The sequence below is a fragment of the Rhinopithecus roxellana genome, chromosome 13, assembly GCF_007565055.1.
Source record: "Rhinopithecus roxellana isolate Shanxi Qingling chromosome 13, ASM756505v1, whole genome shotgun sequence".
NCBI classification, from domain to species: Eukaryota; Metazoa; Chordata; class Mammalia; order Primates; family Cercopithecidae; genus Rhinopithecus; species Rhinopithecus roxellana.
In genome coordinates, this window is record NC_044561.1 from 7511226 (window position 1) to 7537184 (window position 25959).

At 53.4% G+C, this 25959-nt stretch overlaps 1 protein-coding gene across 1 annotated transcript in view; it reads left to right on the forward strand.

The window, feature by feature from the left end:
- The window catches only part of FBLN1 (fibulin 1), a 98620-nt gene that overhangs the window by 69358 nt on the left and 3303 nt on the right, over nt 1-25959 (forward strand). The window contains exons 15-16 of the mRNA XM_030914535.1: nt 3274-3416; nt 5389-5520. Of these exons, the coding sequence (XP_030770395.1) occupies nt 3274-3416; nt 5389-5520 (275 nt within the window). The remainder of the gene's footprint in view (nt 1-3273; nt 3417-5388; nt 5521-25959) is intronic.

Genomic DNA, 25959 nt, shown 5'->3' on the forward strand with positions numbered 1-25959 from the left:
CCAGCATTTTTAAAAATCAAGGAAGAAATAACAAGAGATGAAAAGCTTGAAGAAAAAGTAACAAATATTCAAAATCTATAAGAAGATCTGACATTTAGATAATAGGACTCCCTGCAGAAGAAGCTGAATCCATGGGGGAAAGTACTGTAAATGATCTCAAAGAAACTTCCCATAAATTAAAAAAGAGATTTGAAATTCCACATTGAAAACACATATAGCACACCTGAGAATATCAACAAGCACAACCAACACCAAGACACATTCTTGTGTCATTATTGTACTTTAAAGAAAAGGAGGAAGGCCAGGTGTGGTGGCTCAAGCCTGTAATCACAGCACTTTAGGGGCCAAGGTGGGCAGATCACAAGGTCAGGAGTTCGAGACCAGCTTGACCAACATGATGAAAACCAGTATCTACTAAAAATACAAAAAATTAGCATGGTGGTGCACGTCTGTAACCTCGGCTGCTCAGGAGGCTGAGGCAGAAGAATTGCTTAAACCTGGGAGGCAGAGGTTGCAGGGAGCCGAGATCACACCACTGCATTCCAACCTGGGCAACAAGAGTCTCAGAAAAAAAAAAAAAAAAAAAAAAGAAGAAAGAAAGAAAAGGAGGGAAAAATAAACTATGAACATTTAAACAAAAACAGTAAGTGACTTACAAGGGAAAAAAATATGTTCTCATTAGACTCTTTGACAGCAATACTTTATGCTAAAATAAAATAAATAACATATTAAGGACACTCAAGAAAAGGTAAGCCCAGAATTTTATACCTAGCAAAACTGACTTTCATGTACAAAGAGCACAAACTATTATGACCATGCAAGCATTAAACTTTTAGTTACTTCTAGAACCACAACTAAATGAGTGTTATAAGGAAAAGAGTGTAGTATGAATTACTGGATAGCTCAGACAACCTAGACATAGCACATTTATTTTTAAACTCTGAGCTGAATAGGGAGAGTATATCAAAAATTATTTTCCATAATTATGTTAGTCATGGTAGCTTTAGAATGGTCATCCTGAGGCTACTGTGGAGGTAATGTGGAATAATGATGGAATACTGTATGTCCTTGAGGACCAGGATTCTGATGTGGAAGAAAGAATATGCCTTTTTAATTCAGAAGAGATTAATTAAAAACCATATGGTGCTTATTTTGAATTGGATATCAGTACGAACTCTTGGTGTATATTATTTTTTTAAATGTCCACTGAAGAGGCCTAGAAACAATGACCAACCCCCTAGCACTGAGCCTCCCTAGTATCCAGACTGTGGTCTTGATAAGCCATTTCTCACTAAAAACAAAAACAGGCCGGGCGATATGGCTCATGCCTATAATCCCAGCACTTTGGGAGGCCGAGGTGGGCAGATCACAACGTCAGGAGCTCGAGACTAGCCTGACCAGCATGGTGAAACCCCATCTCTACTAAAAATACAAAAATTAGCTGGGCATGGTGGTGTGCGCCTGTAGTCCCAGCTACTCAGAAGGCTGAGGCAGGAGAATCTCCTGAACCTGGGAGGAGGAGGTTGCAGTAAGCCGAGATTGCACCACAGCACTCTAGCCTGGGCGACAGAGCGAGACTCCGTCTCAAAAAAAAAAAAAAAAAAAAAATCACAATAGCACATAGAGGGAAGCATCTCTTTACAGGAGTGTTCCAGCTAATAAATGGAAATGAAGTGGTAGAACCAGACTATCAGCATTTTGCAATCCTTAATGAATCAGTGGGCATAAGCCTTGAGCATCAGTAGATGCTGTCCTCACAGACAGGCAGCCAGTCACTGTGTGGCTCTCACTGAAGACACACTACCACCTACCGTCTTGCGAAAAGGGACTGGGCCTGCGTGGCATCAGGTCTCTGGATTCGGCTGCCAATGTCCAGGAAATCAGTGGACAGAGGACCATGCTGAACTGCACCATGACGATGCAATCAACAAAGTCCAGCCTGTAGGACGCAACAGCTCAAATTCTTCAGGTTCTTTAATAGATAAGTTGTATGGGAAATAAAGGAGGCCGGGCACGGTGGCTCGTGCCTGTAATCCCAACACTTTGGGAGGCCAAGGCAGATGGGTCACCTGAGGTCAGGAGTTCAAGACCAGCCCGACCAACGTGGTGAAACCCCATCTCTACTAAATACAAAAAATTAGCCAGGCATGATGGTACATGCCGGTAATCCCAGTTACTTGGGAGGCTGAGGCAGGAGAATTGCTTGAACCCGGGAGGTGGAGGTTGCGGTGAGCCAAGATTGCGCCGTTGTACTCCAGCCCGGGCAACAAGAGTTAAACTAACTCCGTCATAAATAAAACAAACAAACAAACAAACAAACAAACGGAGAAGAAACCTGTAGATTAAAATGAACGTAAAAGGCAGAGCAAAAACGTGTTGATGGAGAAGTCTGAATGATTGTGTCTAGAGATGCACGCTTATGTGAGGAAACTATGAAGAAACCCAGGTAGGGTACTGCCGTGGGACTCAGGCTAGGGGTCGCTTCTGGGACGCAGGAGGAGTTGAGTTCCATCTGGCAGTTGTGGGGCCTTTGGTGGCTGGCCAAGTTCTCTTTCTTGACCTGGGTGGTCATTATAAAGGCATTTGCCTTATAATAACGCGTTAAACTATACTTTCGTTTTGTGTAATTTTGTATCCGCGTTTTATTTTATAATCAAGAGGTTTTAAAAATCTGTCTGGCACAGTAGCTGGAAGCCAGACCTCTGAGAGACTGTACCCTCTTCTCCTGCCTCCCCGTCCGCCTGGTGATGTGGAATTGACTTCGCTGTGCTGGGCACCGAGCTTGGCACCGAGCTTGGCACCGAGCTTGATGCTATCTGCTCCTTCGTTTACTACCCTGCTGCCCAGCCTCACTGTGGGCTCTGAGAAGGCGGCACCGTGTGTCCCTTGTTCACTTTGCTGTCCCTAGCACCTGGCGCCTGGCACTCAAAACATATTTGTTGGGCGAGTAAACCTGTGACTCTATTTTGTGGTTGTGGATATTGATGCTCAGTTCGTGCAACTGACAAATTTCCAAGCTGTGCTTATCCGCCAGGGCACATGGAAGCCAGAGGGTGTTTCTGGCATTTAGGTCCCGCTCCAGTTTGCAGGAAGGGCCAGGAACCTCCCCACAGAGCAGCCAGGCTGCAGAGACCACTGTCGTTCTCTGACAGAGCTGTCTCTGGGACAGATGCCCCTGGCCTGGCCACCTGCCCCTCCTCCCTGGACCTCGGCCCCTGTAGGAGCTGCTGTCCCAGCTTCCCCGTCAGCCTTGTGTGCTGTGGTTCCCCTCAGGCTCCAACAAGAGAAGACAGACACGGTCCGCTGCATCAAGTCCTGCCGCCCCAACGATGTCACGTGCGTGTTCGACCCCGTGCACACCATCTCCCACACCGTCATCTCGCTGCCCACCTTCCGCGAGTTCACCCGCCCTGAAGGTGAGTGAATGGGCTTGGGGGTCCCAGGGCCCCCTAGGGCCTCCCTCAGCGTCAGCTGAGGGCTTGGCCTACAGGAGCCATTCCTTGTAAAACGAGGCCTGGGCTTTGAAATGCGGAACTTTCTTTGCGTCTGTGTATCGCCCCCCACTGCCCACACCCACCGGCACAGCAGCGTTTGGCCCCTTCTCAGCTCTCTGTTCAGGGGTCTTTGTTATGGGTAACAGTTGTTCTGCAGAGAGCCATTAAGCGCTGATTCTCTGACCAGCACTGGAGAATCAGGGAGGGCCTCCAGGAGGAAGTGACGGCCAGGCCGGGTCCTGGATGGTGAGGTATTCGAGTGAAAGGGGGAGAAGGGGAGAGGAGGGTGCTCAATGGAGCAGGACGTGGCCAGAAGGGTCTGGCGGTATGGGAGACAGTGTGGGCATTTGAGGAACTCAGCCAAGGTTTTCCGCTGGAGTGGTAGAGGCTTGGCAGGAGGTGAGCTGGAAGGATAAACAGGAGGCTAAAATTGGAGTTGGGCCTTCAACCCCCAGGCTTTGGGGGAACCATCGGAAGGTTGCAGTGGACGAGGTTTACATATAGAAACATCATCCTGTTGACCCAGGGCCAGGTGAACTGGAGGGGCCTGACTGGAAGCAGGAAGCTCAGGTATAACCCAGTCAGTGCTCCCACACCCTGGCCTGGCTCTCTAAGGAGCTCCTGGCATGCAGTGTAGACATGTTGTGTAGCCATCACTGCACCGTTTCTCTGGAGCAGGGCCAGGGCTGCATGCTCCCAAGCCTGGCAGAGGGCTATGGATGGAGCACTGCCCTGTTCACCTCGCTTTCAGGCTGTGCTGCCCATGTGCCTGGTCCCCAGCCATCCCCGCCCTCTAGGGAGTCCCCATCCCTGCCCTACAGAGAAGCTTTGCCATGATGAGTTCATTCAGCAGCCGTGGATGGAGCCCCTCTGCATCAGGCTCTGGGGACATGGTGATAAGAAGGGGTCCTCCTACTCTCTCAGGGGAGGCATACAACGGAGCCAGCCGTGAGGACACCAGTGTTTACACCATGACACAACCATGCAGTGGGGGATGGGGGAGGAGAGGCTCCCCCAGCACGTGGTTGCCCAAGGAACGGTCCCCAGTCCCAGTCCCCCAGGCTTGCCCCTCCCGAAAAGGAACGGCACTGAATCGCCACAGGGTGGCACAGACTCGGGTCAGAGAAAATAACTAACTGGTATTTGCCTTTTGCAAAATGATGGGGTTTCACCAAACCACATACAAATCCTTCCCAAATCCCCGGTGGCTGGTTTTGTGGCCTCTTGGGCCAGCCCTGATCTGAGTGTTGGTTGTCGCAGGGAGCTGAATGCCGTTGGGACACCTGTTAGCATCTCGGGCCCAGGAAATCCAGACCCTGACCCTAAGCGCTGAAAGGACCGTTAGTGGATCCCCGCCGGCTTCCTTCCTCACCTTACAGGGTGAGGAAACTGAGGCCCACGGAGAGGACTCCCCCCAGACAGCCCAGAGCTGGGGCTGCTCTGCTTCACACCCCCAGAGAGCCCAGGCCACCCTGAGCGGTGGCCCCCTGACCCGCAGTACTATAGATGGGAGAGGGGCCCACTCCTCTGGCCTTCCTGCTCTCTCCCTCTGTCCCCCCACTGGCTTCCCTCCTCTGGCCCCCACCTTCATGAATATTCACAGTGACTGATGACTTCTCACCAGCCCTGCCTCTGATTAGCTCTGCGTCCCCAAGCAAGATCCAAAATCTCTTAGTTTCCCCCTCAATAAAACAGGGATAGGCTGTGATATAGGAAGGTCCAGACCCCCTCCAGCCTCCCGGCACGGGGGATCTCTGGCTTCATTGATGTTGCCACGTGAAAGGGCCCTGGGTTAGGTCTTCATTCCCCGAGGGCAAGTTCCTGGGGCCGAGTTACTGGGACTGGGGCTGGGGCCAGGCTGTGCTGAGCCCTTCTCCATGCTGTGCCTCTGCAGAGATCATCTTCCTCCGGGCCATCACGCCACCGCATCCTGCCAGCCAGGCTAACATCATCTTTGACATAACGGAAGGGAACCTGCGGGACTCCTTTGACATCATCAAGCGCTACATGGACGGCATGACCGTGGGTGAGTGGCCGGGAATATCAGCTCTATCCAGGCACCCCGCCCCGTCCACCCCCAAACCTCTCTGGCCCAGCCCAACTCCCATCTGAATCCTCTCCCCAGATCCAAGCCCACCCAACGTTCAGGGCCCAGAGCCGAGGCCACCACAGCTCCCAATCGGTCTCAGCTGGAGGAACGGCCACAGTGGGGGCTCCTGCCTGGGATCCGACCCTAGCTGTGCCACCCGCTCTCTGGGTGACCCCTCTGGGTCTCGGTCTCCCTGCCTATAAAATGGATGGGTTCCAGAGAGCTCTGCTTCTCACAACCATGAATTTCAAATGATACCACCCAAGTAAAGTGCTTGACCTGGGGCTGGCACAGTCCCGCAGTCAGTGGGAGCTAAGAGGATTGCCATTCTTGGGGTGCAATGGGAGGGATAGCAAAGTAGGAATCAGGACCTGAGCTCTGGTCTCTTAGCCTTGGAACTAGCCGGACTCGCCATGTGGCCTTGAGGAGTAGTCGTCCCCTCCCCACGCATCAGTTGGTAAGAGGACCAAGGCCACTCTGTGCACAGCCCATCGGAACGGGGAACTCACTGCTCTTTCTCCCTGGAGATCCGGTGTTTGGGGAGCGTGAAGGGAGACTGGGGCGTGAGGGGACTGTGGAAGTCCTGTTGATGGGTGCAGGCTGGGGAAGTTGTTTACAGGCTGGGGCAGGGCCCTCCCTGGCTAGGAACGGCTTTAATGACAACTTACTCATGTGAAAAAAGATCCAGGCCCGCTCCACTCCGCACACTTGTTTCTGTCATTCACAGCCCCTCTCCTGAACTGTCACATTTTAAACAATTTACAGTCGTGGGAAATGAAAACGGTGGCGTCTGCCATTTTGGACTTGGATTTATACTCTGAACACTTTCAAAGCAGCTGAGCAACGGACGGACAGTCCCTGCCCTCCCCCGGGCCTCAGTTTCCCCATTGTGAACTGGGAGGAGTGGGCTTCATAGTCCCTTAGGCGCTGGATTCCGCGAGGTCCTAACCAGAGCCGGCGACCGTGCAGTGCGCACTGCGCAGAGCGTTTGGGGGCGCGGCCTCCAGGTGGCGCTGTTGGACCTTGGACGCTCAGTCCTTGCTGGCCAAACCCGGACGGTTGTTAAAACTGGCGGCTGAAGAAACGGAATCGTTATTTCCCTCTTGCCAAAGAGCCATTTATAGCACCTTTACAAGCTTTTAAATGGGTTTGCATGTTGTAAACATGACTGAGTCACTGCGGGGGCTCCCCACGCCAGCCTCCTCCTGCGCTAACTGGCAGCAGGAATAATTAGTTAATTACAATTAATGGTGCATTAGCCCTCGCGTGATTCCAAGGGGAAGGCACATGGTTCGGTTATCGGCTGTTGTGAAACTTGCTGCTTGCCCTTGAGTCACTCCCCACTCTGGGCCTCAGTTTCCCCCATTGTGAAATGAGAGTTTAGATGAAGGGAGCCTTGAGGGCCCTCCAGGCCCCTGTGCAGGAGGGCAGGCAGGAGGAGGTTGGATCAGGGGTTTGTCCTGCCCTACTGGGTGGGTGGAATATGCACCCTGACACCGGCCCACAGCCACCCCCCGGCCCAAAGGGGCCAGCCCTGTGCTTGATGCTGGGCTTGCAGGTGTGGCTGGGACATGGCCCAGCCCTCAGGTGATTTCCAGATCTTGGAACATGGGAGTTTGGAATCCTAGGACCTTCCAGTTCACTCACTCATTCTTTCCGTTTCTGAACTCTTCCTGAGCCCCTGCCTGTGCCTGACCCTGGGCTGAGCCTTGCAGATACAGAGAGGGATAAATACCACGTAGCCCCTGTGAGCTTTGCATCTCAGCAGCAGGGAGATGCCACCCCATATCAGATCATCAAAATGTGATGCAAAAATAGGCATGCACAGAGAGACAGGCCTTGACAGCCTGTGGAGGCTCTCTCAGGGGAAGTCTCCTGGCAGGTTTTGCGTCTTTAGTTCCCACCTACATCCTTCCTGGGGTGACCCAAGCCAAGAGGTTGGGCAGCTGCTGGGCCTGGAACCAGTGCCCACCAGTGCCTTTCTCTGGCTGCATCTGCTCCAGACAGAAACAACCTGGGAGTGTCTGTTTCTCAGCTTCCCATCCACTGGGGCAGAAAATCCTGGCATGTCAGAGCCTGGAGGCTCCTAGAGACCATCTCTTCCAACTCCTTCTTCTGTAGGAGGGGAAACCGAGGCCCGGAAGGGCGAGGAGGCTTGCCAGTCTTCTCACAGTGAATCAGGGACACAGTGGGCAATGGAGCAGAGTCCCAGGGTATGAGAGATGATTGCAGGCCCTGTCCCTGCAGCGAGCTTCTGGGAATGGAATGTGGATGAGGCCACAAGGACCCACCGGCTTCCCCCAGCACAGTTGGTCACGGGTGCCCTGGTCTTTGGAATTCCAGGCTGGGGCTGCGTGAGGGAGGGCCCCAGCCTGGCCCTTGGAATTGTCGTGCCTGTAGCCCTGTGTGCTGGGGAGGCCCCTGCCTCTTCCGCGCCTCGGTCTGTGTGCCGGATGCCCCACCTGGCTGGGCTCCTGGAGTTGACCTGGTGCCCATGTCATCTCAGGTGGAGGACTGAGACCAGGGGGGCAAGTCCTGCGTGTCGGGACCTAGGCTGCGTTGCTGGCTGACTCCTGTCTCTGTCCCCACTGCGCTGATCTTATTTCTCCATCTGGGATCTCTTCCCTGGGCTTCCATATCCCTACTTCCTTCTCCCTCCTCTTCTGCCCAGAATAACTTCCATACATCCTGGTAGCTTCCTGGTTCCTAGGGGCAGCCATCTCGGCACACGGCTCCTGGCCTGTCCACCTAGCAATAGATGGTTCCACCGCTGCACTCGAGCCCGGCCTGAAGCATCCCTGGAAACGTGGGGTTGAAACCTCACCGGCTCCTTACCGTTGCTGGGCACCTTCACCCCCGCATTCCCCAGTCCTCACAGACACTGCCAGCGACGGGTCATGATTGTCTCCCTTGGGCAAAGGAGGGAACTGAGTTAAATGACCGCCTGAGACTGTGCAACTGAAAAACCGCAGGGCCTGGGATGTTTTCAGACTTGTTTTTAGCAGTGCAGTTCTGATTTCAAGCAGTGACTTAGACAGAAAGTCTTGGTGGTGGTGGAGAGGAGGAAAGCGGCTTCCAGGGCTGCTGCTCCTGAGGGGAGCGTGGGAGGCTCTTGAGCCTCCTGGGAAGCCCCGTGCAGCTCTGTGCTGCCTGCAGCGCACGGCAGGGAACGCCGCCTACTCACGGTGCTTGCTGAACCCTTGTCTGCTCTAGGCCATGCCCTGTGTGGACACTGGGCACCAGATCAGGAGGGCTTCCTGGAAGAGGTGAGGCCTGAGCTGAGTCTCCTTGCATGTGAGGGAGTGACACTTAGTACCTGCGATGACCGGGAGCCAGGGTTTCATCATCGCCAGGACCGTGTGACGTGGTGGGATCATCTCCTCTAACATAGGAGAGACCGAGGGCCAGAGAGGGCAAGAGACTTGCCTGAGGCCACTCAAAGCGGGGGCCAGAACGGGCCTGGAGCCCAGTCTTCCCCAAACACCACACCCCCGCCCCAAGAGCCGGAGCCCAGGGTTGACTGGTGCTGTCGTGGGCAAAGTTGCCGTGAGTTTGGATGTCCCAGAAAAACAATCAGTGCACAGGCCCCCGGGACTCGCCGTGTCAGTCCTCCCAAAGTAACAGAAGAAGAGGGAGAAATGCCCCAAGTCCACTAAGAACCTGCAAGGGCCGGGTCTTCCTCTAACGTAGCCTTGAAAGACCCGTTCTCGGCGGGGATCGAGGAGCCCGCAGTGGAGCCCACGCCGCTGTCTTTGTAAAGCCCCCTCGCATTCCTCTTGAACCGGCTGTCAAAAGAAAAATGAAGAATGCGTTTTCGCCCTGTGCAAAAATGCTCCATTAACGCCCCAGGGATTCTCAGGCCACTACAAAGCCTTCCTTATCCGGCTCTGGATTCATTCTCAGCTCTGCAGGCTGTAATCCGGGGTGCTCTGGGAAGAGATCTTTCAGGTAATATCTCCTGAGTGATGACTAATGGGGGAGCCCTGGCTGCAGCAGGGGCGTGCTGTGTATCATCAGTGTGCGGATGAGACAGAAAGGCAACTCGGGGCAACCCGGGATCCCCAGACCTCTGGGCTGTGGCTGCTGTCTGAGCCTCAGACCTCCCCTCCAGCCTCCAGATCACCACTTCCTTTGAACTCTCAGGCAGCCACGTGAGTGTCTGGCTTACTCCACTCACCCTCAAGACCCAGCATGTGTGTGATCGCTTCCAAGAAACCTCCTCTGACTGCTCTAAGGTCATGGCTGTGTGATAGGAGGGCCTGACCTGCAAAAATGCCCTCCCTCTTTCTCCAGGGAGGGAAATCTGTGTGCTATGAGGCTTGGTTGTGGCCACATTTCTGTTAAAACCCTGCCAGTGCCAGGAGGAGCTAGAGAGCCTGCAGGTGAAGTAATTCTTTGGCCTACGGATGCATTTTGCATGTGGACCTCCTGACCCTTGGGCCTACCAGGTTGCAGGGAGCTACAGAGTTGTCTTTGTAGTTTTTTGCAGGCCAGCCCCTCCTGTTACGTGGACATGACCATGGAGCAGTCAGGGGAGGCTGCTTGGAAGAGGTCACACACGTTCTGGGTCTTGAGGCCGAGGAGTGAGCCAGACAAGTGGGACACCCAAACTCACAGCCATGTCTGTGGCTGGCCCATGAACAGCACGACGAGAGGCAGGGAGCCGGGAAGGGAGGGCACAGCATACGGTTTGGGGCTACTGGAGCATCCGGGGTACAGGGAAGGTTGAGGGGAGGCTGAAAGGGGCTACAGGGCCAGGCCTTGGTGGATGCTCCCCTGGGAGCCACGGGAGGTCTGTGCTGTCCCCTGGGAGATTTGTGCTGCCCATGGAGCTTCCAGACCCTGCTGCTTTGTTTAACCCGCCGGGCCTCCTGCAGCTTGAGGTTGCAGTTGAGGTTGTACCCGCTCAGCAGGTAAGAAGACTGAGGTCAGAGGAACTAAGTCCCCAGGATCTTCCAGCCAGGAAGTGTTCGAGGATAGGGCTTAGACCTGAACTGTCTAGCTCCAGGACTCCCCATCCCCATGGCCTATGTTAAGCCCTGATTCTGGTCTATACCAGCTGGTATCTACACTGGCTGGCATCTGTCAGCAGTGGTTGAGTCTGAGCCCCAGCCATAGAGGATAAGTAGTGAAGCACCTCCTTTTACACAGTCCCAGGGCTCCTGGCCATGGGGTCTTGGGTCCTTGGCCAGTCCTTGATGAGGAAAGACCTCCCTGTATGTCCAGGCAGTCAAAAGATGAGGTTCAGATGTCACCATTCTGCAGAATGGCGGGGTCCTGGAGGCTTTCTCGCCGGCTGTTTACCTGCCAAGGGCCTACTCGTCCTTGGTCACACAGGCGACTCACCAGGCTGCTCCCTGGGACCCCCAGACCTGCCTTCTTTCCAGGACCCCTCCCAGCCTCAGTGATTCCCCAGTGACAGCCACAGCCGCACCCCGTGCAGATAGATGCTGGGGTTGGCTGCAATTTAGGGAGGCTGTTTCTAGACCAGGGCAGGAGCTTCACGGCTGGGATGGGCTTTAATGACAACCTACGCGTCTTAGAAGACATCCAGACCTACTGCACTCTGCACACTTGCTTCTGGGCAAGCCCTCTGGTGTGACTTAGTGCATGTGTGGCTGGGTGTGGAATGTGTGTGTTTGTGGGTGGGTGGGTGGGTGCGTGTGAGTGGTGAGTGCGTTTGCACAGGATTTGATCTCTGAGATGTTTTGTACTCTCTGGCTTGGAGAAAGGACAGTCCTGTAGTATCAAGACCAGACCTTGTGTCCCCAGCCCAAGGCTGCCCTGGGCCCAGGGACAGTGTTTGGAGACATTGCTGGCAGTTTTGCTTTGGAATCACCTGGAGCCTCCCTGTACGTCCACCCATCATGTGCCCAGAGACCCTTCACAAGCACCATATGCTGTTAGATCCTTGAGCAGCCTTGTGGGACAGCCACCTGGGGCAGGCATCACCATTTATGTAAGAAAAAAAGGGCCGGGCGCGGTGGCTCAAGCCTGTAATCCCAGCACTTTGGGAGGCCGAGACGGGCGGATCAGGAGGTCAGGAGATCGAGACCATCCTGGCTAACATGGTGAAGCCCTGTCTCTACTAAAAATACAAAAAACTAGCCGGGCGACGTGGCGGGCACCTGTAGTCCCAGCTACTCGGGAGGCTGAGGCAGGAGAATGGCATGAACTCGGGAGGCGGAGCTTGCAGTGAGCTGAGATCCGGCCACTGCACTCCAGCCTGGGTGGCAGAGCGAAACTCCGTCTCAAAAAAAAAAAAAAAAAAAAAAGAAAAAAAAGAAAAAAGGAAGCGCTGGCCCAGGGTCCCACAGCCAGCGAGTTGGAGCTGCACTTCCCACGCAGGTCCTTAAGTTAGCTCTGTGTTGTCCCCCAAGCCTTGCAGCCCCCCAGGCAGCTCTAAGGGCTCAGCTGCTGCAGGGTTCCTCAGAGAAGCTGAAGGGTTTGGGTCCTCAGCTCCTGGGAGGGGCAAGGCCGGCCAAGCAGCGTGGCAGCGATGAAGGCCACACGATCGAAGGGTGGATGACCAGCTGCTCACCTTAGACATGGTCACCTATATTACATTTAGGAAGGAAATGCCCTAATTGGAGACTCTGCATCTCATTAATGGAATCAGATGAAACGATGTATGTGAAAGCTCCCAGCAGTGCCTGGCACACAGTGGGTGCACAGGATGTAAAGACTGTTGGAAACCTAAATGGTTTGTAAATATCAGTTCTTCCGAATTTGGCCTTGCTGTCTGTCTTGAGAGTGGCTGTACATTCTAGCCCTGATCAGGAAGGAAGCTGGGTTTTGGTGTGCCAGTCAGGTGAGACGCAGAGAAGACAGCGCAATCAACACAGGAAGTAACAGAAGCAGCTTGTTACTCTCAGGGCCTAGACAGGTGGGGAGCGCCCCTTGCAGGGCCATTGGGAAGGGGAAGCACCTGCAGCATGAGAAAGAGAGAATGAGAGAGAGAGACAGAGAGAGACCTGTGGGACCAAAGCCTTTACTGGGGTCCAGGGTGTTATCCAGGCAGGTTTCCCGTGAGGAATTCTCACTGGGGGGCTTGGAGCAGGCAGGAGTTTCCTGAAGTCATGCGGTGGCGGATGGGAGTCACTGCTGCATAGACCTGTACCGTCGGGGTAGGTGCGAGGGTCTTTGTGTTGTATCCAGCTGTCCCATAAGGCAGGGGCCCCCAGGAGGTGGTGGTATAAGGCAGTCATCTGGGTCAGCCGCCTTGAGGAACTGGGAGGAGGTGGAGAACTGGAACCCGTAGCAAGGGTGACTGAACCCTGCTCTGGTGTGAGAGTTAAACGCATATTCAGAATGCGCGCCGAGGCACCGCAGAATGAGAAGCCGGCACGACACCCAGGCTTTTCCATGAAAGTGAACTTGACAGCCACTTTCCCACATTGTCTGTGCTGGGTCGTGGGAGCCTCTGAGTTTGGCCAGTGTGTCAACACGCTCCTGCAGCACTCACACCTCCGCTTAAAGGGAACTACCATGGTTTATGTTTGGAAATCGCATTTTAAATTCCATCTGTGGGTGTATAAGGATTATTACCCAATTTCAAGTTTACTGTTTGAAAAATAGCAATGGCTTGGGTGACCCCTTTTAGGCAAAGCGTGATTGAGTCTGTACGGCCGCGGCAAACTGCCCTGGGCTTGTGGCTTTGTTCTCTGTTTCCGGCTTTGTGACTTTAGGCAAGTTTCATAACCTGTCTGAGCCTCAGCTTTCTTCTCAGTAAAATCGCCATGATAATATTTGCCTTGCAGGGTAATAAGGACTGATGTTTGTACCTATTTCAACATAAGAGTGGTCTAGTCTGGAGGATAAATGAGCCGCTGGGAGGAAGCAGTTTGGAACTGGAGGACTGGTGGGAGCCCAGAGCCTCCTTAGGGGACAACAGGCCAGAGCAAGGATCATGGGACAGGGCCAGGACCGTCCAGCCCAAAGTGGCTCCAACTGCCCAGGACCTATTTAACAGGCAGATCTCACGGCCTGGGCTGGTGAGGCTGGCCTGGCCAGAAGCAGGTCAGCAAGCAGGCCTCCCAAGTCCTATCATCCTTGAATTATCATATTCATTCAACAAGAACATCCTGGGGTACTGTTCCATGCCAGGCCCTGCACTGGGTACTGGAGAACAAATCTACATCCCAACTTTGCATCCTGCTTTTAAGAAGCTCCCCTACCAGCATCCATAGCATCCTGCCAGAGTCCCCACAGCTGAAAGTGCTTGTGGTTTAGGGGTTGGTGTCATCCCTGTTCATGTCTCAGAGGGAGAGAGAAGTGGTATGTGGCAGGGCTATGTACAGTTGAATGTGTTGTGCACTGCAAAACCTAGGGAGCACCATTCACCAGTGAGTCTATTTGCAGTACACAACCTGCTCAACTGTATGCAGCAGCCCCAGTACAAGGGCTTGTGGATGAAGATATCTACCTAGCTGTACCTCTCCCCCTGGCCAGGCAAGGCCTCAGTCAAGGCTTGAGACCATCCAGTGTCCCAGCTAGCAGGGCCCAGATCACCTCGTTAAAATTATTACCTCTTAAGGGGTTAAATGTGCGCTGCTGACCGCATCCTGCAACCCATGTGGAGAGTTTGGCCCGGGATCAGTACACATTACAAATGAGATTTAGAAATTCCACCTAAAAACAACAGCGCAGCCATCCCTGCCTGATGATGAGTGATTGCCCTGTCCTGGCTTTCACGGCAAATCCCAGGGATTAGGCGCTTTCTCTTTTCTGGGAGGCACAGCCCTGTCACCCCGGGGGCCACACCCTGGCCGGCAGCCAAGTTCCTTCCCAGGGTGCTGGGCTCGGCCTCCTCCTGGCTGGAATCAGCTGCGGCCTGACTCCATCTTGAGCTGGGGGTGTCGCCAAGGGTTCCAGGAGGTGAAGGGCATGGGGAGGAGGGTCTCTCAGAGACTGGGAGATGGAAGGAGAACACACACCTTTTCTGCTCCCTATGTCATGACCCCATGGAGCAGAGATGGGCTCTGGGACATCAGGCCCTGTGCCCTGCACAACTGCGCGTAGCCCCTCTGAAACAGCTGCTATTATCCCTCCTTGAGGTTATCAGCCCCCAATTCCCCAGGCACCAGAACTCTCAGAAGTCACCCCCGTCACGAAGCTGGTGACCGTCCCCGCAGCAGCTCCTGGGCTCAGGCCAGACTCCTCAGGGGGCTTGGTTGTGTTGAATGGAGCACAGTCTCTGCTTTTGAGCCTACCTCAGTGAGACACACAGGGGGCCCCAGGGACCAGTCCCAGAAACCTCCCTGCTGTGGGTGGCTCCCGGATGGCCTGGGCTGAACCTGCAGTGACACGGACAGCATTCATTCAGAGCTCTAGACCTCAGCCCCAGGAGACACTCTGTCCACATGAGTGCTGCACTGCTCACCCCTGATCGGTTTTCCAGCCCAGGACCTGGCTAGGAAGGGTTGGTGGGGTACAACCTGCCCAGCACCCCCTGCCATGGCTGCCCCTGCAGGAGGAGACAGCGTGGTGGGGAGAGGGGGCCATCTTGCCCTGCTGAACCCCTGGGGGTCAGCTACACCCCTCTCTACAGGCCTTTTTGGTGCAGCTCAGGTGAGACGATGCAGCCAAAGAGGTTGGGAGATTACACAGCTCCACATCTGCAGTGTCACCCTGGACGGGACCATCATGGCCCCAGTGGGAGGGTGGAAGGAAGCCAAACTTGAGACACGGCTGCCTTGCACAAAGGCAGTGGTGCTCATCAAGGTTTGGGCTGGAAGACTTAGCACCTGGCGGGCACCTGAGAATTTCCATCCCCTGTGCCTGCTTGGTCCCCACGGACACATGCCTGAACCGTCAGGGGCGGGAAGACAGGGCCGCACGCTGGGCAGGTGAAAGGTGGTGGGGGATAAGCAGGTGTTTCGGAAGGAGTAGAGGAGGGCCTGCAGCGGGGCAAGGATGGCATCTGCTCACCCTGCAGTCAGCCCAAGGGCCCAGGCAGGATGGTGTCCTAGTGATGCCTGATGGTGGGTGACATCAGGCCAACCACAGCATCGGGAGCCAGTAGGCAGGGCTGGGCCAGCCCATGTGGACAGGGTCTAGGGACAGTGCAGGGACAGAGGTCCCTATTCTGGGACCTTGATATGCTGCTGCTCTTGTGAGCATCTGGGGGACTCCTGCGAGGCATGTGGGCTGCTTCTCAGACCTGCAGGTACCCCGCCTCCCAGATGTCGTCACCGGGATGTGAGATTCACAAGCACATCACAGAGCCTGGCCAGACTACCTCCCTTCTCGTAATCCGCGTGCGCACCACAGCGAAATGTGCCTGGCCACTGGTTCCTGGTGCTGGAAGGCGTGGACCCACTCCCATACCCACAGCCTGTGTTGCTGTGACTGCTGTGTTCTAAGCCCCACTTTTCACATCCATCCCTGTTGCCTGCCAGAGAGATGTCCTCAGCCCAGAGCTTCCCACCTCCCTCGCCTGCTCCTACCCTCCAGAATAAAAAGTGTACAAGGTAGGGAATTTGTGCTTGTCTGCCAGTTGTGGTTACTGCTGCATCTCTTAGAGTGGGGCTTACCCCTGGGGACTCAGCACCCAGGGGTGCCTGGGCTCCAGACTGGAGAGAAGCACCCAGATCCGCCCACTGGCCCTCTGGCTCTGCAGAGCCGCTTGCATCTTACTCCTTCCTCTTCCCTCCACTCTGCTTCAGCCACTCCAGCCCATGCCTCAGATCCCAAATATTCCATGGCCTCTCTCCTCTCCTGGACTGTAGCCATGACATTCACTTCCTTCTCCTCTTGGTGAACTCCTATTCATCCCTCAAAGCCCATGTCAGCTGTCACCTCCTCTTGGATGCCCTCCACACGCTCCACATGCAGAGTGTGCAGCTCCTTCTTTTGTGCTCCTGTGGCCCCGGATGAACCCCTTTTGCAACTCTCCTCATATTCATTCTCCCAACGAGTAATATGTGTATCCCTGGGGGCAGAGCTGCATTCCTGCTCTGAGGAATGCAGCAGTGACTAAGGCAGACATGAATGCCTACCTCATACACTTTTTATTCCAGAGGGTAGGAGCACGGTCAGATGGTAGTGAGGGCTGTGCAGAGCAGGGGAAGGGGATGGGGAGGCAGGGTGCAGCATGGCAGTACAGCTTTAAATCTGGTGGTCGGTGACATTTGTCAAAGACTCAGGAGCTGAGGAAGTGGCCCATACAGAGATCTGGAGGAAGAGGGCTCTGGGCAGAGGGAATGGCAGAGCGCCAGAGTGGCCGTGCCTGGGGAACTCCTTCTAGAAAGTCTGCCATGAACAAGAGCAGAGAAATGCGTGTGCCGGGGGAGGGGTGTCGTAAACAGGGAAACACCAGCCATTGTGCCACTGGGAGTTTTTCTGCTTGACTTTCGATTCCACCAAACAATCCCTGGACGGAAGAGCCTCCAGGGGTTCATTCATGCAAGGCTGCCGTCTGTTACCCTGTTTGTCCTTGTTTCTTACACACACAGAACAGAGGCACCCATTGGGGTCACCCCAACCCAGCCCCCGGCAGGTGCCCATCACTGGCAGCAGGATCCCACACACCTGCTGACTTCCAGAGTCACCAAGGGGTTAAAAGGAGCTGGGAGCAGCCTCTTAGTCTCCAGAGCCTCCCACAGGAATGATTTGTGACCCTCTTAGGCTGCTGGTCTGCACCTTCTGAAAAGCTTTTAATATCACTGGGCACATTCATAAATTATTCTTTTTTAAAAATGAAATGTTTTAGCCAAACAGCAGGAAAGGCATGTTGTGCAAAATTAGCAAAAACAAAAAACAAAAAAGCAAAAAAGAACAAGAATGATGATGGTATGAGTCTTTTGGCAGCCTCTCCTGACTGTCTTTCCTGACTGTCTTTAAATCTGTGAAAGGACCTCAGTGCTGCCATTACCCAGCCGGCACAGGGCAGGGTGGGGTTGGGGCGGATATCAGGTGTTTCCAGGTGGACTCTGCTAGGAACATTCCGTCTGTAGCCAAGGCTAGAACCCCAGCTATCAGAGTCCTTCAATTAACAGCAAACCCTGTGTGGCCCTTGTGGTGTGCCAGGCACCCTTCTGGGCATGTATGTGTGTGTATATATATATAACTTGCTTCTCATAGCAACTCTGTAGATCATTACCCCATTTTCCAGATGAGGAAAGTGAGGCACACAGGAGCTTCCAGGCTCAGGTGACATGACTTAGGAATGTGCACATCGTGTTGGGACTCTCTGGGGTTCCTGCTGTCATGACTTTCCCCAGCAACCTCAGAGAGGGCAGAGTTCTACTCTGTGAGGCCTGACCCGGTCCTGAAATCTCAGCTGTCACCTCTGCATCCTGACAACGTGGAGCATGGTCCATAGTGTAGGTGTACCGTCAGTGTTCAATCCATGGCAGTGCAGACAGTCATGTTTCTGAAGAGTTGCGAGCCTCTGGGATGACAGCCTGGAAAAGGGACATTGAGGACATGGCCTTGCTCCAGCCTGGGGGGGGGGCCCTTTCTGCCCTGAGTTGGCTCATTCATGGAGCCTCTCAGGAGAAAAGAAGAAAGTGATGGTTCTCCGCCAACCTCACCTGTCTCCTCCTTGCTGAACTCCAGCAGTAGCTCCCATGGCTCCAGGAGAGAGAAGGGGCATGACTGGCTTGCCCCTCTCCTCAGCCTCTCCCCTCGCCCTCCCTCTTTTACTCATCTGCTCAGGGAAACTGAGAGCACCAAGCTGCCTCGTGTCTCTCCACCTTCCCCGCAGAGCACCCTCCCCGCAGAGCACCCTCCCACCACCCTTCCCTTGCTGGGCACCTCGTTCTTCAAAGTCAGTTCAAGGTTAACCCCTTGGGGAAGCTTCCGTGAGCACCAGTACCTGATTTGGGGTGCGTGTTTCTCCGAAGCTCTCCCAAAGGAGCTTTGCTTAGCTTTATCAGCCTCTGCGGCCCCAGTCCCCTGTGCCTGCTCTCCCAGTGGCTGAGAGCCCATGAAGAGCCAGACCAGGTCCGGGTGACGTTGGTAACCCCAGCATCCAGCGCTGCAGCCACCCACAGCAAGCGCTCCGTGCTTGTCAGATAAATAGAGAAGAGAGGGCTCTGCTCTGACTTGCAGGTGTGGGGCTAAGGACCCCCTCTCTGCACTCAAGGGCTGCCCGCCAGGCCGGCCTCTCTTCCCCTCCCTCCCTCCAGACCTTCATTGTGTCTGTAGAAGGAAGCAGAATAGCCTTCACTCCTGGAAGGCAGAGGGCAGGACTTGGCCCCTCTGGTGTGCCCAGGTCTTTGAGTCAAGTTGGCAAGACTTGAACTCATCCTGCCCTTCGTGGCCCTCTCACCTTGGGGGATTGCGAGGGATTCAGTGTGGCTGGGGCAGTGTGCTGAGAGCAGGGCTGGATGGGGCCATGGGCCTCAGCAAGGTGCGTCTCACCTGCTGTGAGCCCGGGTGGGGGTAGGGTGAAGGGTGAGAAGAGTCCCCTGCAGAGCCACAGCGGGCCCCCATGGTTGGATTTGCCTCCTGGCTCTGAGCACGGTGGGAAGGGGCATGGGAGGGGTAAAAAGGAAGGTGGTACACGTATTCAGGTACATGCGACGAGGCCGGAACTAAGGCCGGGCGCGGTTGTGGGGAGAGAAGGGAGGAGAGTCTGGGGACCTTTGAGAATAGAATCCACTGGCCTCAGTGATGGTTTAACCTGAGGGATGGGAGCAAGGGGCCTGTCAAGGGCGACTCCAAGTTCCTGGCTTGGGGGTACCTGCCTGGAGGGTGAGGGGTAGGGGAGGAAGGGAAGTGGGTTTAGGGGAGGAGGGTGGGTCAGTGTTTGGCGTGCTTCGGTTTGAATTGTCCATCTGGGAGAGGCGTCTGGAGAGATTGGAGTGGACTGACAAGTTTGGGTCTGGGGCTCAGGAGGACCCCACCCAGCAAGTAGGTGGATGGAGGCTGAGGTTGGCGTAGGAGACACACAGAGGGAGGGGAAATGATTTCTTATCCCTCTTGTCTCAGTCACATGTTCATTTCTCCTAAAAGGAGGTGCCTCAGACAGCAGATCCTTCTGGAACTCTCCCAGACCATGTCTCCCTTTGGCAAGGCCACAGAGCTTGGTGGAAGGGGCAGTGGCCCAGGGCCTGGGCTCCAATTCTGGTTTACTGCTTGCTGGCTGTGTGATTGTCAGCAACTCACGTAACCACACAGAGCCAGATTTTCTCCCCTGTGGGCCCCCGCCGCCTGTGTTTGCGATGAGGGGAGAGACAGTCGATGTGAGTGAGCTCTGTGATGACGAAGCACTGCAGAAATGTTAGCTCCCACGTCACAGGCGAAGGCTGAAGAGCTTTAGTCCAAAGCTGACATTTCCCTTCATATTTCTCCCCGAGGGGAAAGGTGCACCCTGGGAGCTGTCTCTTTCTTTCAGCTACCTGCAGCTGTCCCCTCCAAACTGTCTGATGGAGCTCACGGGAGACCTGCGGAAGGAGCACATTTATAACAGTCAAGAAATACGGATGATGAGTTTTGCTGAGACATGTTGACTGACACTTGGTATTTTAAATATGCAGCCCAGACACCTGTCCCCCTTGCTGCTCGGCTTTTACAGCGTTTCTCAGGCAAGCAGAGAAGACGGGGTTTTGACTGCACCACCAGCTCCTGATACGATTCTCTCTAATTGCGTTCTGCTGTTTTTGCCATGTGTTTACAACTCAGCTAAGGGCAGTACAGTCAGGAAGTGTCTTGCACGTCATTTTGCAGATAGGAGGAAGGAGATACAGTGGGATGGGAAGATCTGGGCTCTGAGGTCCGTCCCAGCCGGACGGAAACCTGTGGCCCTGTTTGCTCCGTGATCTGGAAGGTGCTACCCATAGAGCCTCATTTTTCTCCCCAGGAAAAGGAGGGCTCATCACTAACTGCGATGGGGGCTGAATGCGGCTGTGGGCACACAGGGTCTCTCTGTCTCCTCCCATGTCCCCTGCCGTGTGGCCTCTTTCCAGCCCATCCACACTCTAGTTGGTGGCTTTGTGAGTACTGACAGTATTTCCACATTTTTTTTTTGTTTTTTTTTTTCTTTTTTGAGACAGAGTCTCGCTCAGTCGCCCAGGCTGGAGTGCAGTGGTGCGATCTTGGCTCACTGCAACCTCTACCTCCCATGTTCAGGTGATTCTCCTGCCTCAGCCTCCCAAGTAGCTGGGATTATAGGCGCCCACCACCATGCCCAGCTACTTTTTGTATTTTTAGTAGAGACAGCATTTTGCCATGTTGGCCAGGCTGGTCTCAAACTCCTGGCCTCAGATGATCCACCCTCCTTGGCCTCCCAAAGTGCTGGGATGACAGGCGTGAGTCACCACACCTGGCCCCACGTGTTCTCAATGTTTCCTCTTTGCCGTTGGTCTATGCTGCTCATCCTCGCCTGCAGGAACTGTGGAGCCTCTTGGGGTGAATTACTGAGGCCTGGTGATTGTTTGCAACACGGTTGCCCGTGGTGCTTGTGATGGGCAAGCCTGCTTGGGTCTCCTCTGAGCTCCTGGCCTCTCTGTTCCAGCACCTTGTCCACATAGCCCTACACTTCCCTTCCTTTCTGCTCATGGCTGGCCCCACATGGTGGCCACAGTTAATTTCCACTGGTATGAGATATTGTACCTTGTATTGTCTCTTGATTCATCATCTCGTTTGCTAAAATGTTCTTTGACAGCCCGGTACGCTCCATTACACTTTGTCAACTAGAATCACAAGCATTATGTTGGAGGCTATACTTTAGAAGGGAAGATGACTTGCACAAGGTCACACAGCTGGTCAGTGCAGAGCCACCTAGGAACTCGAGGCTGTAACTCTAGGTCTGTTTATAGACCGGTGTCTAGAGTCAGAGATATGGGACTCAGGCAGAGAGACACCGTCCCCCCACCCCACCCCACCGCCACTGACTTTCATCATTTCAAACAATGGAGAGGCAATCAAGTGCAACGTCAAATAGCGGGAGCTGAAAGATGCCTTCCAGATGGGGCAGAGAATGTGGACCACAGAGCCCAAGAGGCAGCGAACGTCTCCTCACTGGACCTAAGCATTTCGTGTTCAGGATCCTGGATCCCCAGCACATCAGCTGCAACTTACAAAGCAGAGCCAAGACATGAAAGTGAAGCGCCCGAGGGGACCTACATTTTTCAACAGGGGAAAAAAAAACTGCTTAATTATATCTTTAAGAGGCACAGACACACCAAGGGATACCAGCAGCGTCTGAGACCTGAAGCAGAAATGCCAGGGATGAGGATTTGGAAGATTAACACAATTGAACTCAGCACTGTGGCCTTTTTTTCTTTCTGGGGCTTCAGAAAGGTGGGAGACAAACACCCCTACAGGTAAGACAGACAAGCCAGGCGTGATGAAAGTGCACCTCTTTGTCCTGCCTTTTACTGCTGGGGTAGGCCTTCCAAATGAAGCAGCTCTTGCCTGGAGCCTTCAGCGGCTCCCCTTTCCTTCAGGACAAAGTGTTGCCTTCGTTCCTAGATTATGCGGCTTCAGAGACTGATCTTCCTTCTTCCTTCTCTCCTTCCTTCACTCTCTTTTCTTCTTCTTCTGCCGCCATCTTACAATGTGATCGTGGCAGAAGGCCTGCCATGGGCCTGGCAGGGCCTGGGTTGGGAATGGTGGGGCAGAAATGAGCTGATGCTGTCCCTGAACAGGCAGGCCGGCTGTGAGCATCCCCTGCAATAAGCAGATGCGGTGTTGTAGTGGAAAGAGACCAGGTGCCAGGTGACACAGGGGACCCAGAGAAGACTTCTATGAAGACTTCTATGAAGCAGTCCAGCTGGTCCCAGTGTCTGGCACATGAGACGTGGCAAAGCAGAGTCTGTAGGATCAAATGGATAGATGGAACTGGGCCCCTGGTGGCAGCTCTCTCACGTTTGCGATGCTGCATATGGGCAGCGAGTGTCCCTTGCTACTTCTTCCTCCTTCCCCTGCCTCCTGTGATAGGGAAGTTGGTGGTGGTTCTGAAAGAACAGTGGTATAGAATTGGTGATGGGGAGGCAGCCAGGAGATGACCCAGCTTCTTGGTTCTCTGAGACTGACAAAGTGAGGTCCTGGGGCAGTCCCCCACCAGATGAGGCACATGGCTCAGCTTCATCTGCCTGCCTGTCCCCAAGATTGATACTGTTCCCAGAACCGGCCTGAACCTTCATATTTTTGGGCTTTGCACATGTCCTTCCTGCTTCCTTGACTCCGATTTATTCCTCAAAACCCAATTTAAAGCTTCCTGTTTAAAGCTCCTCTGTGCAGAGTAGTCTCTAATGGATGGATGGGTGGATCCATGGGTGGGTAGCCTCTAATGGATGGGTGGATGGATTCATGGGTGGGTGAGTGGGTGGATGGACAGATGGGTTGAGGGGTGGGTGAATGCATGGATGGTTGGATCCATGGGTAGGTGAGTGGATGGATTGGTGAGTGGGTGGGAAGATGGATGGATAGATGGATGGATGGATAGATGGATGGATGGATAGACGGATGGGTGAGTGGATGGTTGGGTTGATGAGTGGGTGGATAGATGGATGGATGAGTGGGTGGATGGACAGATGGGTTGAGGGGTGGGTGAATGGATGGATGGTTGGATCCATGGGTAGGTGAGTGGATGGATTGGTGAGTGGGTGGGAAGATGGATGGATAGATGGATAGGTGAGTGGATGGAGGGGTTGATGGGTGGATAGGAAGCTATGAATAAAAGTGGTATCAGAAAGATTCTGCAGGCATTTATTTGGCATCTATTATGTGTCAGGCACTGAGGACCAGCTGAACTGTTTAAGTCCTCTTTCATGAAGTCCTCCCTGGCCACTGGCCTGGGTTCAGTCAAGGTGAGGGCAAGGAGGTGTAAGTCATGCTCGAACTAGGCTGGGGATGGAGGAAACCTGTTCCCCAAACCAAAGCCCAGGAAAATGTGGCTAGGCTGGAGGAGTGTGGGCAGGTCCGCCGATAGGGCATGGCCTGGGAAAGGGGGTCCTGGGTTGAGTGGGGTTGTGCACAGACTGGGAGATGCAATGTGGACTTCAGGTCAGAGAGGAGGGATAGAGAAGCGGATTTGGGAAGGGCAGGAAGGGGTGCCCTTTCCTTGAGTGCCTGCTGTCTGCACCCGTACAGTCTGTTGTTTGACCCTCACAGCATTCCTATTTGTTCTACCGTAATAACTTGTTAAATGCAAAGAACCTGAGAAAATCCAGGCCCCGAATCTGACCATCAGGGATTCAGCCTAGTGCCTCCCTTCCCCTTCGCAGCACGCTTTTCCCTAGCGCAGTCCTTTGCTTCCTTTCATGGTGCTTGTTTCACCATGCAGCTGTTTACAATCAGCTTGGAGCTCTGGTCTTCAGCCTTTGTAGAGACTAAAACCTCATGAAGTACCCTGGTGCGATGTATTTAGGGACAACCATTTTCTATACGTTCAGGGCTTCCCTCTCTCATAAATCAGTCCAAGAGAAATACTTAACACCTGCTGTATGTTTCTAAGAATTCAGCCACGCTTTGACTGGGAGTCAGATCACTTTAAATATCGGAATGCTTTTTGATAGCCAGTCATTTCTCAGGAGAGAAAAAGGATGACATCGAGTTTGATTTGTTTCTGATTTTGAAGGTTGCTAGATTTTTTTTTTTTTTGAGATGGAGTCTCGCTCTGTCGCCCAGGCTGGAGTGCAATGGCGCGATCTCAGCTCACTGCAAGCTCCACCTCCTGGATTCAAGTGATTCTCCTGCCTCAGCCTCCCGAGTAGCTGGGATTACAGGCATGCGCCACCACGCCCGGCTAATTTTTTGTATTTTTAGTAGAGACGGGGTTTCACTGTGTTAGCCAAGATGGTCTCGATCTCTTGACCTTGTGATCCACCCGCTTTGGCCTCCCAAAGTGCTGGGATTACAGGCATGAGCCACTACGCCTGGCCAAAGGTTGCTGTTTTTAATCCCTGTTCACAGAAGAGGAAATTGAGACTCATGAAGGTCAAATAACCCATCTGGGGTCCTACCACGGAGCCAGATCAGTTCGTATCCTGCAGGTCTCAAAGGGCCTACTTAGAACGTCTGTGGCAGGTCCCCGTCCCACATGGAGCTCACTGCATGAGCACTTTCTTCTTTCTTTCTCTGTCCCAGACTGACCCCCGAGGACAGAGCTTCGGTTTCTCTACATTCTTATTTAGCCAGTGCCAGGCACACGTCGTGTGCGCAGACCCTCTGTGCGTCGGAACTGCTGATAAAATTGACGATCCCACATGCAGCCAGGAAGGTGTATTTAAATATAGACATTTAAGATAAATATATACATATATCAACATAATAATATGGTATTATTACATATTTTATTATGTTTATATTTTATATATAAATTTTAGAGTAAATATAAACATATTTTATATGAATAAATATAGATATTATATATAATTATATTTACATATAAATACACTTATGTGTAAATATAATTATATAAATTTATACATAAATTTGTAAAATACACTTTATCTAAACTATTTAAAATACATTTATATAAATTTGACATACTTTATATTTTAAATAATATATTAGTGTTTTATAATATGTTTTATATGTATAATAGTTATATATCATATATGAAACTACATAATATACAGAAATATAATAATAACAGAAACAGATCCCTTTTTTTGAGACAGGGTCTTGCTCTGTCACCCAGGCTAGAATGCAGTGACACAATCTTGGCTCATTGCAACCTTGACCTTCCCGGGCTCAAACAATCCTGCCACCTCAGCCTCCTGAATATCTGGTACTACAAGCACATACCACCATGCCTGGCTAATTTTTGTATTTTTTGTAGAAATGGGGTTTTGCCACGTTGCCCAGGCTAGTCTCGAACTCATGGGCTCGTGATCTGCCCGCCTAAGCCTCCCAAAGTGCTGGGATTACAAGTGTGAGCCACCGCACCCAGCTGAAACAAAGACATATCTGACTGTAGTTTGTGGAGGCGCCTACCATTCCTCCCTACAGTGATTCACAGGCTCACCCAGCCTCTCGCCCTTCTCCTTCAAGCCCCAAACCTGTGAATGCCAGGAAGGGTGGTAAGAACCATCTCTGCGCCTAGTACCAGTAAAGTTGGCAGGTCACTGTGGCCGGCGGGGGCACCATTGTTGGCCTCAGGCCTGGGGAGAGAAAAATATGACATATGGGGGATCCACGGGGGTGTGTTTGGGTTCAGCCCCGTGAGCCCACACTGACCCTGGTGGGCAGACCGAGTGCAGGGAGGGGCGGGCGGGAGCGACCCGGTCACCAGGGCCTGCTGGCAAGCCCAGGGTGGTGACAAGTCCGCGTCTTTTGCCGGGAGCTGAAGATGTTCATGGGCTTTCAAGCAGGACAAAGCTGCCATGTCATCACTGCGTAGCAGGCAGAGCAAGGGTGCTGACAGCCTGCAGAAGCCTGCGCTTATCTCTCCATCGGAGCTAAAGCCCATGTTTGCTT